Consider the following 15269-nt stretch of genomic DNA (forward strand, 5'->3'; position numbering starts at 1 on the left):
AAAAAAAAGGTAAGAGGGGAGCCTGCTTGGGGTAAAAGGCCCTAAGGGGGAATATAGTGATATAGTATAAATATAGGGACAATAGTTATAGGACAAAATTTGACAATTTAGGAAAATAATTTTGAGACAGCATTATAATTTTCTCATCACCCTATTGCCATTGCAAATGTGTAACTTACTTTCTTCTGCTGAACACAAACAAATATTTTTAGAAGAATATTTCAGCTCTGTAGGTCCATACAATTCAAGTGAATGGTGACCAGAATTTTGAATCTTCAAAAAGCACATAAAGGCAGCATAAAAGTAATCCATAAGACTCCGGTGGATAAATCTATATCTTCAGAAGCGATATGATAGGTGTGGGTGAGAAACAGATCAATATTTAAGTCATTATGCACAGTAGGTAATACAAAAAAACAAAAATAAAATAAAAACAAACGAAGAAGAATGTGAAAGTGAGAGTGGAGATTGATGATATAAAATGACTTAAATATTGATCTGTTTCTCACCCACACCTATCATATCGCTTCTAAAGACATGGATTTAACCACTGGAGTCATATGGATCACTTTCGTGCTGCCTTTATGTGCTTTTTGGAGCTTCAAAGTTCTGGCTACCATTGACTTGCACTGTGAGGACCTACAGAGCTAAAATATTCTTCTAAAATTCTTTGTTTGTGTTCAGCAAAAGAAAGAAAGTCATACACATCTGGGATGGCATTAGCAGGGCCAGCACTAGGGAGGGGCTAGCGTGTGCTTCCACCTCCTCAAGAAAGTACATACTACTCCCGTAACACCCCCATCAAATGTTTGTAACAGCCAGCAGATTATCCTCTGTATAAAGATTGTATGAAACATTTTCCCTGACAATATTTTAGCAATCATATCATGTGTCCCGTATTTCTGTCGCCTGTTTATGATCAGAAATAGTGATGCCCTAAAAACAGAAATGAAATAAATAGAACAGAAAACAATCAAGTGGAATATTTACTGTCATGATACACAGAGCAGATGAGGGGGTAAACTTAAGTGTTGAAATTTTATTAAGCGCACTCTCTCCAACTGCATGTCTACAACAACTCTCTCTCAGTAATGGTGGAGCAGCCCCTGTAACCTTACAACCCCGGACCCTGCTTTGTAACAACCAGAGCCCTTCAACCAAGGGAGCCTACAAAGTTAGTAAAAAAAATGCAGCGGTCCCATAAACATTCTTATGGTGGTTCACTGGTGAGGAGACAAGAGACAAGACTAATAAACTGCTTTTATGAGGAAACAGCGCATAACTTAATGAATTCGCCACCTGTAGACTAATCTTCAACATGTTATACACTCAACAATCCTATTGGAGTGAACAACATGTGGAGTTTACTATGATAAAAATGACCTGTCTTTTAAGAGAAGTCACCACTGATATATAAATAGAACTGGATCACTGATGCAATGTTCAACTGCAAGCAGTAGGTGAAGCCACCGGAAGTGTTCGAGTGGCCATTTTGGTATGCCCAAGCTGCCATAAGAGCATCAATGACTGACAGGCGAAAACACGCTCGTTGCACCTTCTCCGACCTGCGGATACAACAGTTGCATTTATTTTCGCCCTCTAGTGACAATCTTGTTTCATTTGCTTGTTATGAATAATATTCGTTATGAGGGAGAAGATATATGCGGGTCGCGATGTCAGAGCATTCACCTGCCCCAATGTTCAGCCTATCAGTGCAGTACAACAGTCACCAAAGGAAGCGGGAAAACTGTCCACAAGTTGTAATATAAGTAGGAAAAGCTGTAATATCTGCTTGTTTAGGGTGACAACACATCTTTACCCCCGAAAGGGACTTTAACCCTTGTGCATCAATTTAAAAAAGTTACTCAGAGGTCCTTCGAGGACAAAAATATCTGCATCAAAAAACTGCCATAATAATATTAAATATTAATATTATTTTTCACTTTGAGTTATTTTTTAACCAACATCAGTCCTGATCATAACTACCAAATATTCATTCATTTTCGGGATTTTAACACCTTTAAATGCCAGTTTGTTTACATAATGCCACTGTTGTTTTTTACACACATACACACATTTCTCAATACACACATACAAAACACACTCTGACATCCATATCAACACACCCACACAATTTTAGCTGCATCATTTATTCAGTTGGACTGAAGTACTCTATATAAACAGAAAATAGGATTTTTATCCTTAAGGTCCTGAGTGTAATTATTTTGTGTACACAGTGTATTATAGATGTATTATAGGAACTGAGGTTGAAATATCAAAATTCCCCAAAAAATACACACCTTTGGCAAAAATGTATGCTGTTGGCATTAACACAGTTAAAATGATCGAAAAAACTAAAATAAAAAAGACAGAAATGTCACGAAGGTCGCACAAGGGTTAAGAAAGTCAGACCGGGATTTCTAAATCACCTTAAATTTAAATTTAATGTGATTTAGAAATCCCAGCCTGACTTTATATATACAGTTCTTTCTATATATATATATATCATTGGACGTCACAGATGATTTTGCGACATGCGTCAGTTTACGGCTCTTCCCGTTCATACGGTGATGCCGATATTTTAAATCAACACCTGCAAGTGCATCCTTCGTTTGACAGCTATGAATAATGTCTTTATTAAGTTCAACACCTGCATGTTCAGCTTTTGAACAACTCAAGGTAAAGCCATTTTTCCAACCAAACAGGCATCAAAACGTATCATTGCATGTACCATCACAATGCCATGGTCCTGCCACAGCAGGCTATTTTTATTTTTATTTTTAAAGGTAACTGATTTAGAGAAACTTTAACTAGTGCTGGATGTGCTGTGTGAATAAGTCTTTTATCAATGCTTTGTAGCCCATAGTTACATTAATTGCTAAACAAGATTCTGTATATACTTGAGAAAAGTTAAAAATGCTGCTCCTAAAGTCTTCAGAATTAAATGCTTTAGTGCCGTTTTTGCAAAAAGTTTCTCCCAGGGGAGCATGTCCCCAGACCCACACTAAGGGTACACTGTTTTGCTGTACCTGTGCTTCAGACAGTACTGTAAGAAACACCCCAGAAAACACCCCTGAAAGTGTGTTGCCTGTTTTATTTAGGCTGCAGCATAGAGATTTCACTTCTGTTGTCACCTCGTGCAAACTGATATTAATAAAATAGCTTGGCCATGCCAGGTTTTGCACATATTTAGTGACCAAAGCTCAGCTCCCCCTGTCAACGATTTAACACCTCTTCAGCACCAGCAATCAAAATTCACTGGTGCCGCCCCTGTAAATAAGAGAACTTTTATTTTGGGGTGAACTATCCCTTTAAAGAATATTAGTAAAATGCGTAAAGTATGAGGAAAGTAATATGATAACACATAATTTAAATTAACATTAATATTTTGAACCAACTGTGCGCTAATTGCTTTGTTATAAAATATAACAGATATTAGTCTTAGACCTGGTTTTAGAGGAGTTTCGAATAATGTTTCCCCAAGTCGTTTCTCTCATCAAATTGTTTTTTAATCATCGTTATGTCGTATTACGTGATAATAAACTGCCTTGGAGTGACTCGCGCTCAGCTCGCGCTCGATGTTGATGCATGACGTCAGAACACGCTTTCCGCGCCCCTCCCGTTTTGTCGTCAGCCTTCTGCGTTCCTCTCTGTGTTGTTTCCGCATAATAAAAAAGGATTCCCCGCCCAACCCGATTCCAGCTTGGCTGCTGCGTTGTTTGGGGACAGTCCGAAGATGGCGACGGCCCAGCTGTATTGCGTCTGCCGGCAGCCGTACGATGTGAGCCGGTTTATGATAGAATGCGACATTTGTAAGGACTGGTTTCACGGCAGGTAAGGAATTAAACTGTTACATCGTGACATAATGTTTTAAAAAAACATTCGGGTGTCAGTAAGCCGTTTGTTGAGCGAAGCTCGCTCGTCACGAGACGATTTCACGCGCTGCTTTGTCAATATTTCCATGCGTTTATCGCATCATTTGACATTTTCCTATTTTAAACGCCCTTGTTCCGCACATGTTATTTCTTTCCTTTCTAACGTCGTTATTGTTTAGTCGTTACGACTGACAGGTTTTCTGTGGCTGCTCCAAAAATGCAGTGAAAATAGGTTAACGTAGGGTTGTCTCGGTAGCTTTGTGGCTGTGAGTTGCGGTGCATCAGCTGACATTAACCCCTTATGTTTTGAAGCACTTAAGTAAATAAATATGAACATTATCATGGTTTTTAAAGTGCACGAGATTGTTAGACTATGTAAGAAATAAGATGCATGATCAATATAAGGCTGAAACTTGGTTTGCAGCTTTCAAGTGAACTTATGCATGGTGATGTTTTCATTTTGTTTGTGTTTTGGTTGAACAACTTTAAGCTGTAAACCGCTTGGTTGCAAGTATAGAGGCATCAACTGAAAAGAAAATGCATATTTTAGTGACTGATTAGTGTCTGGATTTCACTCATCACCAACATGTTTAACATGTAGGGTGAACAGATGGAGTCCGTATTGTGTACAACATCTGGATGGATATTTTCGTGACTTTCGTGAGTTTCCTTTATTTTAATTTAGTCCATTTTTGAAAGCATCCGGTTGATTTTATTGCTCTTTGCTTGTTAGTAAAACATGTATAGAATCAAGGTTATTTCTTTGTTGGATTATCTGCAGCCATGGGCAAGACAGTCTGTGAAGCGTGAGGAAACGTGGGGGGTTTTGATGAAAAGTTACACGGGGAGGGAGGGGGGGTAACTAAACAAAGACGTGTGGTTGAGTTTACGAGATCAGACCTTTCTCCCGTTAAATGCTTTAAACTATACGTGCATTACAGACTGCTTGTTAAGTAGTTTCCATTTTTGGCATTTGCTGTGTTTAATGCCACTTTTAAATGTAACGAGAGACATTACGCACTTTATCCTTTAGGTTCTGTGATTGTTTGGTCTTTTTGATTGACAGCAGGGGTCGGGCATTTAAATCCCCCCTGTTGTACAAATTTGGGCATGTAGTTCCGCCTCTTAAAGAAACAGGCGCAGTTTTGACGTGTACAACGTGGAGTTGTGCCCGTGCATGACATACTCGGGATGAAATGTGCTTAAACTGTACAATGTAACCTGAAGGCATGCACCAATATGAGATTTTCCGTCCTGTTATGCCTTGTGTTTGTAAGTGTTTATAGTTGGGCTTCCCATTTCTCTTTTGGCAGCTGAGAAGCCTCTAATCTTGCACACATGCATGTAGTAGTCTTATGTACTACACATATGCAACGCTGGCAGAATGCCAAAACCCTAAAAATTCCTAGATCACATCTTATTTTCCACAACTCATGATTTTTTTTTAATTTATTTAATGTAATAAATTTGTTTTTGTTTTTTTAGAAAGATGTTTTTGTTTTTTTTTCAAGAACAGTACAAGCCATTGAAGTAATTCTATCCTTCATAGCCTAATTTTTTATCCATGTTAAAAATCAGATGTGGCGCTGCTGAAACATAAAATGAAACATTTTAGAAGATATATAGAGAATAAACATTTACCATGGTTTTCAAGGAATTGTGTATTTGAATTGCATATGATGTTGAATTTTGCCAGGGGTGTTCTATATCACTACATTACAACATTCAGGTGCCCGCTGGGGCTGGAGATAACGCGGGCTGATCATTTTTGCAGGATGCATGGTTGATACAATTTATTCTGTGTTAATTTAAGGTTTCATGTGGCAGTTCTGCCTGCCACCAATGGGATTATGCTGTCTCGCCTGCTGCCCAGCCCAGGTTGTTATCTGGCTCCATACACAGCCTGGTTTAAGAGGAAAGAGCCGCTGGGGGTGTAGGGCTCAGAGGATTACGAAACTACTGATATTCATGCCTGATAGTGACAGTAGGCCAAGCTTGATGTCAAGCATACCGTTAAAACCTCACAAAACTATCCATACATGCCTTACCTACTGGGATGGGTGCAGCCAGTTTAGTGACATCTCAATGTTAGCTAGTGGTCTTTTTTTTTAGGGGGGAAGTCTGAGGAATAGATTTAAACATGGTGAAATGGAGTAGAGAGTAGTGTGTGTGTGTATATATATAAGTTAACATGCATGGGGTGAGAAATGAGTATAACTTTGTGAATGAAGGGTGTTGAAATTCAAGAGAGTTCATGCAGAGATTTCTGTTTGCACAGATTCTGTGTCAGTAGATATATCGGTCGGCCGATATTATCGGCCAATATTAGCCTTTCACCGATATATCGGTATTGGAGTCGGAGCGCGCTCTGCTGGACAAACTACACTATGACACCAATTCTAAAGTATTGTTTTCTGCATTATATGTTCTGAAAAATGTTTTCATGTCGGCGCATATCGGTAAAATATACGCCGACATGAAAACTTTTTTCAGAACATATAATGCAGAAAACAATACTTTAGAATTGGTGTCATAGTGTAGTTTGTCCAGCAGAAAGCGCTCCGAGCTGACGGTGTCTCTGCAGACAGGGCGGAGTTAAACGGTGTGGATTTGAATGATAATTTCTTGTTAAATTGCTAACTAGTTTGTGAAATACATACTGGAAAGTTAATAAAAAATTACCCCATCATTTTATATAACTAATATAATGTTAACCCTGTCCCTGACAACCATGTCACTCATGTTTAGCACATCTGTTTGCTGTTAGCCAGCTATAGTTTGTCAGTGCAGTCAGTAACGTAGCAGATTGAAAGGTAAACATCAGATCATCTTTTTGCAGCTCAGCAGACAACGGTGCAGTGGTGGATTGTGTCTGTTGAGTGTTGATTTCATGCTTCGCTGTTTCCTAGTTGGTGAGACACAATGCTGGGAAGTAAATAAAGTCCATCTTTTACTCTCCGTGACAAGCTTATAGCTAACTAGCTAACCACGTAGCTACTTTCATAACTTGTCAGTGTGTAAACATGTATTCACCAAACTGTTTTTTTCAGGATTCACAGTTTGGTACCCCCTTCAACCGAACAATTCCAGTCGTTGCATTTATAAAATGTAATATTTAAAAGTATGGTTTTCCAGACATTAAAATAGGATATGTAATAAAAGTAGATTTAATAAATAGTATATTTGCCCTGTGTAAATAATAATATATAGGAAGTGTATCTAAAATAAATGAGGGGTGATACATACTAATACAACAGGCTCGAAAAACAGATATTTATTCATTTTAATATCCTATATATATATATATTGAATGTGTTGAAACCTGACACCGGGCGACACACCCTAAAAACGGCACCGTTAGAACAGTTTCATGCTGAAGAGCCGCTTAAAAGTAATTATTTTATTTTTTTTCTCTCTCGTAAATGTAAATGAGTGTAAATGCCAACACCATCATATATGTTGAAAGGACTGAAGCCTGTCAATCAAAACATGAGCTCATTGATGTCATTAAATTATTCTGCTTTTTATTCTATCAGTTACTCCTGGTCGGAGGCTGCCGTATATAATTAGTTTATACATAGGGTTACGTCCTACCAAAATTTAATGGTGCAATGCTTAAATATTAGTAGAGCGTAAATTGTGACTTAGTGCCCATTCACGCCACAACTAGGCTAATTGTAACGTACGTATAGCTGGTGCATCCGGCCCCTGATGTTTATTTAGCTATTTATTTTATTTTTATTTATTCATTATTTTAATGGTCAGCCACTGACTGATACTAAACAGTACTGATGTTTATTAAGCTATTTATTTCATTTTTATTTATTTTAATGTTCAGCATTTGACTGATACTAAACAGTAATACTGATGTTTATTTAGCTATTTATTTTATTTTAATTTATTCTTTATTTTAATTGCCAGCCATTGACTGATACTAAACATACGGTACTGATGTTTATTTAGCTATTTATTGTATTTTTATTTATTCTTTATTTTCTCAGTGTTCATTTCTAGAATTAGTTGACAATGTATAATAATAATGTGAAATGTTCTTTGATAAAAATATTTGTTTAAGAAAGCAGCCTTCTGAGTACCTTTGCATAGTCATATCGGTGCACAATCCACATAGAAAAGGTCTGTTTTCATTCTAGCTCAAAAATTAACTATATCGGTCACCATATCGGTAATCTGTGAATTTTCCCCCTCTAAAATCGGTATCGGTCTCAAAAATCCCATATCAGTCGGGCTCTACTCCGTAGGGATGGGTCACAATAATCTACTAGTTGTCCAACAACAGTTTAGTGAGGTCAGTTAGTTTATCTAGATTTAGATTTTTTCATGTTTAGATTTTTTTTTTTTTTAATGACCGTGATATAATAAGTGTGCTGCTGAGCTGAGTTTGCACTAAGGGTGGGCGATATGACCAAAATCTTATATAACAGTAACGATATATATCACAATATCGTAGCTTTTTTTCTGGAAAATCAATAAAAATTGATTTATATATTTTTTGGATATTATTTTTGGATAAACCAGTAAGTTCCTTTTTTTGGGGGGGGATTTTTCCCCTTTTTCACCCAATTTGGAATGCCCAATTCCCAATGCACTTTTAAATCCTCGTGGTCGCGTAGTGATTCGCCTCAATCCGGGTGGCGGAGGACGAATCCCAGCTGTCTCCGTGTCTGAGACTGTCAACCCACGCATCTTATCATGTGGCTTGTTGAGCACGTTGCCACGGAGACATAGCGCGTGTAGAGGCTACACGCCAACTCACCATGCGCCCTACCGAGAACGAACCACATTATAGCGACGACGAGGAGGTTACCCCATGTGACTCTACCCTCCCTAGCAACCGGGCCAAGGAGACCTGGCTTGAGTCACTCCGCACGCACTGGGATTCGAACTAGTGAACTCCAGGGGTGGTAGCTAGTGTCTTTTACCATTGAGCTACCCAAGCCCCCAGTAAGTTCCTCTTTTATAATTTTCTCCTTTTTTGCAACTTGACAAACATAGTCAAAGGGTTAGGTTAGGGTTAGAAGCACTCAACTTGGTTTTAAATCAGCCTTGTCATAATGCAAAATTTCACAGTGCCACATTTCAGTATGATTTGTTGTTGAACTATATTATTATTATTATTATTATAAACTTTCCTCAAGAAACTCAACACCTTCTCTAAGCAATGCAACAAAGAAAATAATACATAAGCAAAACATCTAATGAAAATAAACACTTATAGGCTCTTAATGATTTAAGTAATCTCTATAGAGAATATATGAATATCTTAAGGTAAACATGGCCAGTGTGTTTCTTAATATCTAACATAATTCGAACAGAATGTTAGTAAGGGTAATTATGTTTAGTTTAAAACCCTTTTACTTTAGCGCATGACAGTGTTGTAGCTGTTTTCCTCATCAGTGTTGGTTAGAATGTCGGGCTGTCTCCGTTCAAAAAGTAAAATTCAAATGGCTCATGTAAATTTTGTGCTTTTTAATAAATCGCTTAAATCAAATATTGCGGCTACGTCGATAACATAAACCGCCGCCACTATTCACCTGTATTATGGTAAATAAACCCTGTTCCATGAAAGGAAGAAAGTCATACTGGTTTGGAGCGACATTACGGTAAGTACGTACTTGAAAGAGTTTTCATGTTTGGGTGAACAATTCCTTTAAAAGTAGTCCAACGCATCTGGAGACCCCTGGACTCTATACCATTCCATTGCACTCCGGCTAGCTGATTTTGAACACAAGAACACGTTTCATGTAAATGCCCCCGACTAATTAGTTGGCTAGATATTCAGGCAACCCACAATCTAGTTGATTTTAAATGTATGTCATTTTGCAAATCCAATACCGTCAGCAAATCTTCCTAAAGATCTGTGATTCAGTTGTATGTTTTTCAGTCTCTTGAATAATGTGTATATTTGCATGCTTGATGCACATGCGTAGGAGTGCTTCTGTGTTTGTGGGAGGGGAAAGATTGATTGAGGCCTCGCTGGCCAGAAGCAAGTTCAAAGCCCCATTCATCAACATCCCTCAGAGGTTGAAAACACTGAGAAGAGATAGATGGCTTCTGTCTCTCAGCCTATGTTTCAAGTAGGATTGGCCCGGTTGAAAAAGTCATCCCCGCCTCTTTCCTCCAATGTGTACGGGACATTAGGAATTCTTTAGAGATTGAAGCTTAACTGGGATTGTGCACCGCTTCACTAGAATATCAATTAGGATATCTGTTGGCATCTCGCATATTGCTCAAGCCTAGAAAATAAGGAAAATTAATGGCTCAATTTGACAGATTGTTTTTCTTCTGTTTGTGTATATGCGTTTTGATGTGCAGCGTGTTTGATCGGACGACATCAACGGATAAATTATGGAAATAAGTTGCTTTGCACTATGAGTACACTGTAAAACATTTCCATAATTTTAAAGGTAAAAGATTGTAAAAATGCTACAGTAAAAAAAAAAAAATTGGTAAACGGGCAGTTACCTTAAAATATACGGTAAAAAATTTACATATATTTATAAAGACAATACATGTAATTTTACAGTACAATGTTGTAAAAATTTAACATTTTACATGTAAAAAGTATGATTTTTACCTTTATAATTAACGGTAAAAATGTATATTATGTTTAACAAGAGAGTACACTTTTTACGGTAAATTACTGTTAAAATTATGGTAAAAAAAACAAAACAATAATCAGGCGTTCCCAGAATTCTCTGCGTTATCCATCACATTTCATTATATTTTATGGGAATAGTTGTTTTTTAATATCACTTCTACATTGGGGTGTTCTGTGTTATATTTCATGTAGTTTAGTTAATGTTTATTGAATTATTTTAATTTCACATTTGTTACCCTGATGGTGTTTAGTGTTTGTGTGAGTGACACTGAGTACTGTCTCTACAAGTTTATTGATCATTGCTCTTGAAAAGGCCACTGCTGATGAACTTCATGTCATCATGTGTCTTTCTGTAAATACTATGGTGAGTAACAATACATTATAAAGTGAAAAGCAGATTTTTACAGTTTCAGAAGTTTAAAGTATGAAGTTTATATCATTTAATAACAAAAAAATGATAATGAACCGTAAAATATACAGGCATCAAAATTACATCCCATAAAGCCTGAAGCGTGGTTACCGTATTTTTTACAGTGAATTTCTGGCAACCACAGCTGCCAGTGTTTTACCGTAAATTTAACAGGATTTTTTTTTTACAGTGTAGCACGACATTTTAGATGATGAAAAAAACGCGACTTATATTCTGGAAAACATGGTAGTTGACTAGTCAGTGAAAAAAAAAAAAAACAGGAAGTTTTGCACACCTCTTGTAGGAAGACGTAAATCTAAAAACAATACAGGAGTGTAGTAGATCGCTCTATACAAAATAGCATTTTTCCATAACCTTCCATTTTTGTTTAAGCATTTTGACAGATGCGTTTTTTACAGACCGGTTATGATTAACAGTCTTAAGTGGGTAACCTGTTGATTTCAAGACCATTATCCAATTTATGAATATACGGGATGATGTCAGTGGTCATCTGCCACATTTGTCATATCTAAATAAATAAAATGCTTTTATTTAAAAGCATTAAAAAGAGAAAGTATCTATAGTCGTGGGAAAGTCGCCTCAAACCACAGGCTTGATTTCACTTATCACAAAACATGAGTAGAGATCTGATTCTTCTGAATTTCGCAAGATACTAGGGCTGTCAAATTAAAATTCCAGTTTTGAATATTCTTTGAATTTAAGAAAAAAAAATTAATTCAAATGCTAAAACTGTGTATTCGAATTTTGGATGTATGCAAAGCACTGACGATGACTTCAGATCGATCGCATTCTTGAGCTAAAAAAGGCTAGACACAGTGCAGTAAATACAGTTTAACAGAAAGCCGGTGTCTCAATCTGCTTTTAAAGTTATTTTAAATTAGACACGTCATCTAAAAAATATCGCTCCTGCACAAGACACTGAATAAACAAAACAAAGGGAAACAAAGACATTCATCTAGCGCACGTATACATGGAAAAACAAATGGATGGTTGCAAAAGCGTTCGGTGTGAACAGCCCCTTACAGTAGGTGGAGGTACTTGGCCGTTATGTCTTGCTCTCTCATAAGCATTTCTCAGATTATGCAATACATTTTTTAAACGCTTTGTCAGGAAAGGATTTCAGCTTGAAAATATGTGTCTCGAGATTCTCGCATTGTGTTCCAGTTTGTTGTGTTCCGTCTGTTTGAACAACCCCTGACCTGAGTTCAGCGGAATACCTCTGCTGTCTGTGAATATTGCTACCCTACATACACTACAATGAATAAAAAAAAAAAAATTGGTAGTTCGCTGTTATTATGAAGTTTGAGTCGGGGGTATTATACTGTGGCATCAGTGCAAGTGTAACATCATATAAACTGTCTATTGAAGCGTCCTCCCCCACCCCCCATTCATCAATGGGGGGTGGGGGGGGCGCTTTTGTGTACCTACATTTACATTTATGCATTTGGCAGACCTTCTGATTACCAGTTCAGTGATTTAGCCCACTATGCCACCACCACTCTGCATCTGAAATTGAAGGACACAAACACTGAAATATACGTTTTATGTGTTCAATAAAACACACACTTTATTTAATTTGAACATTAGAATTACACACGAATTACACAGCAAAACATACAAAATCAAACTTTCGAACTATCTACAGTAAATACATTTTTAATAAAGAGTGCAGGAACAGAATATATATAAATTCATAAATACTCAACTGCAATACCTGTGGAGAGAAGAGAGGGAGAAAAGAGGGGAGGGGGAGGACAACAACAACAGTAAACACGGCTGGGGATCAGGTTCCATCTCATCCTCCATCTCCTCGTGGTCCGGCAGATCTTCCTCCTGTGTGCTCATGCCCACATAAGCCACGTCCTCCTCTGCTATGAACCTAAGCTCATCATCAGTCAGCTGCCTCCTCCTCTTGAGGGTGCTGAGCATGGAGCCATAGTCTCTATCCATCTCTACAACAGAAAGAAAGTACAACAATTGATAGCCAGCAGTGTGTTCTTCACAAATCTGTACACTGAATATTCACCAAAGGCTTGCAGACTGACCAGAATGTCCAACTGCAGATAGCCCTCTCACACTTTCCTTGTGAACAGGAAGCGACACACAATCTAAAATCATGTCTGTGTGATGGATGGGTAAGGCTATCTGCTAAATTATAGAAAGATATCTACCATTTTTTTTATTACATGGAAAATCAACAAGCTAGATAACTTATCTAACTAGCAGGCCAGTTTCTAGGCAGGTCTGAACAGCGTCTGCTCTCTGCCTCACATTACTTCAGGCGGATTTTTCACAAGTGACAAAATTGGCCAAAAAAGTTATTGATATTTAGCTAAAAATGTACAGTATTGCTAGCTAATGTTTATTTAGCAAGTTTCCCAGAAATTTGCTTAAAAATAGAGGCTAGCTGCCTGTCCGATGAACGCCGACAGTCATGTCATTTTTTCCAGAAATAACTAGCGTTACTCCTACAATTAAATGCTTCGTAAATAAAATGTTTTGACTTTCAATAGACAATATTGACAACACGTTAAATAACTTGTCTTACCTCGAAAGATCGCCTCAGTTTTCAATTTGAAGCAGTAAGTCCAACACTGGAGGTAATCTCCCGGCGTATCCTCTCTGGCTCTGCTCAGGCAAATGGAGGATGACGCGGATGACGATACATTTATTATTCACGCCCAGTAACCCCTTAACCAATCATATGTGCTTTTAGCTTATATTGTCATGAGTATCTGGCAGTTTTCAGAAATAAAATCGGTGATTGGACGGCGAAGATATTGAGACCGGAACCATGGGAATAATTGTTCCCAAATTTGAACGCGCCGGCTGGTAAGGGTTAACAGTGCGCAATTGCTCAGTAGATAGTGTGAAAGGGACAGCTCACCCAGAAATGGAATCATTTGTCACCCTCATCTCATACCAAACCTCTGATTTTCTTTATTTTATGGAACACATACATTGGCAAAAAAAGTATGTGAATTAATGTGGAATTAGCTGGTTTTCTGCATTAATTGGTCATAAAAATTTGATCTCATCTTCATTAAAGTCACAAGGTATAGACAAGTTAACAACACACAAACAATTATAATTTTTCATGTCTTTATTGAACACATTCCATTAAAGATTTACAGTGCTATGGAAAATGAAAGTGAACCATTGGATTTAATAACTGGTCGATCCACCTTTGGCAGCAATAACCTCAACCAAACATTTCCAGTAGCTGTGGATTAGACATGCACAATGTTGAAAATACATTTTGGACCATTCTTCCTCACCAAACTTTAGTTCAGCCATATGAACAGCTCTCTTGAGGTCATTCTACAGCATCTTTGTTGGGTTAAGGTCTGGGCTCTGACTGGGCCTCTCCAAAAAGGTGGATTTCCAAGTCATTCTGTAGTGGATTTTCTTCAATGTTTAGGGTCATTGTCATGCTGCATCACCCAACTTCTACTGAGCTTCAGCTGGTGCACAGCCACCCTGACATAATCGTGTAGGATATCTTGATAAACGTAATTCATTTTTCCCTCGATGATGGCAAGTGGTCCAGGCCACGAAGCAGCAAAGCGGCCCCAAATCATGATGCTACGTCCACCGTACTTCACAGTCGGGATGATGTTTTCATGTCGGTATGTGGTGCCCTTTTTACATCATATGTAGTGCTGTTAGTTCTTCCCAAACAATTCAACCTTAATTTCATCAGTCCACAAGACATTTTCCCAGAAGCGTTGTGTCAAGTGTCAAGATGGTCAAGGTGGTCTTTTGCAAACTTCAGGCGCGCAGCAATGTTTTTTTTTTTTTTTCCCGAAAGCAGCCGCTTCCTTTATGGTGTCCTGCCATGGACACCATGCCTGTTTAATGTTTTCTGTATAGTAGATTCATGAACAGAGATGTTAACCAGTTCCAATGATTCCTTCAAGTCTTTAGCTGTCACTCTAGGGTTCTTTTTTACCACACTGACCATTCTGCGGTGTGCCTTCTGAGTCATCTTCAGTGGCGAATTCTCAGGGCCTTCTCTGCTGGCCTAACATGCCAAATAAATAAATATTTTTCATCCTTTCATTCTCAATCACCTTTTTGCCCATGTATTTTTAATCGCTTTCCGCTCTTAATTAATCTACAAACAAATAGAGAAAAATCAAAAGTTTATCCAGTCAGAATTTATTCCTTGATGCTTACAAGCAAAGTGTGACAGCTGTTTCACAAATCGCATGCCCGAAGCAGCGCTTGAGTTTGAGTTTCCACCCCGTCAGGGCTTCAGAAATTCCACAGAATCCCTCAACAGTGCAAATGAATGGGCATCTAATGTCAGATTGTCAGATTCATCAGCCAATCAGATTGCTTT

General features: G+C 37.9%; 1 protein-coding gene across 3 annotated transcripts in view; it reads left to right on the top strand.

Annotated features, from left to right (window-relative positions):
* Positions 1-3692: 3692 nt before the first annotated feature.
* The window catches only part of kdm7ab (lysine (K)-specific demethylase 7Ab), a 54668-nt gene continuing 43091 nt past the window's right edge, over positions 3693-15269 (top strand). For 2 of the 3 annotated variants that reach the window (XR_007896251.1, XM_051689066.1), the window contains exon 1: positions 3693-3834. Coding sequence is in view for 1 of the 3 variants with exons in the window: in XM_051689066.1 (XP_051545026.1) it covers positions 3737-3834 (98 nt within the window). In the remaining 2 variants the exon portion in view is untranslated. The remainder of the gene's footprint in view (positions 3835-15269) is intronic. The other variant, XM_051689067.1, reaches the window with a different exon arrangement.

This window comes from Myxocyprinus asiaticus, chromosome 46 (assembly GCF_019703515.2).
Source record: "Myxocyprinus asiaticus isolate MX2 ecotype Aquarium Trade chromosome 46, UBuf_Myxa_2, whole genome shotgun sequence".
NCBI lineage: Eukaryota > Metazoa > Chordata > Actinopteri > Cypriniformes > Catostomidae > Myxocyprinus > Myxocyprinus asiaticus.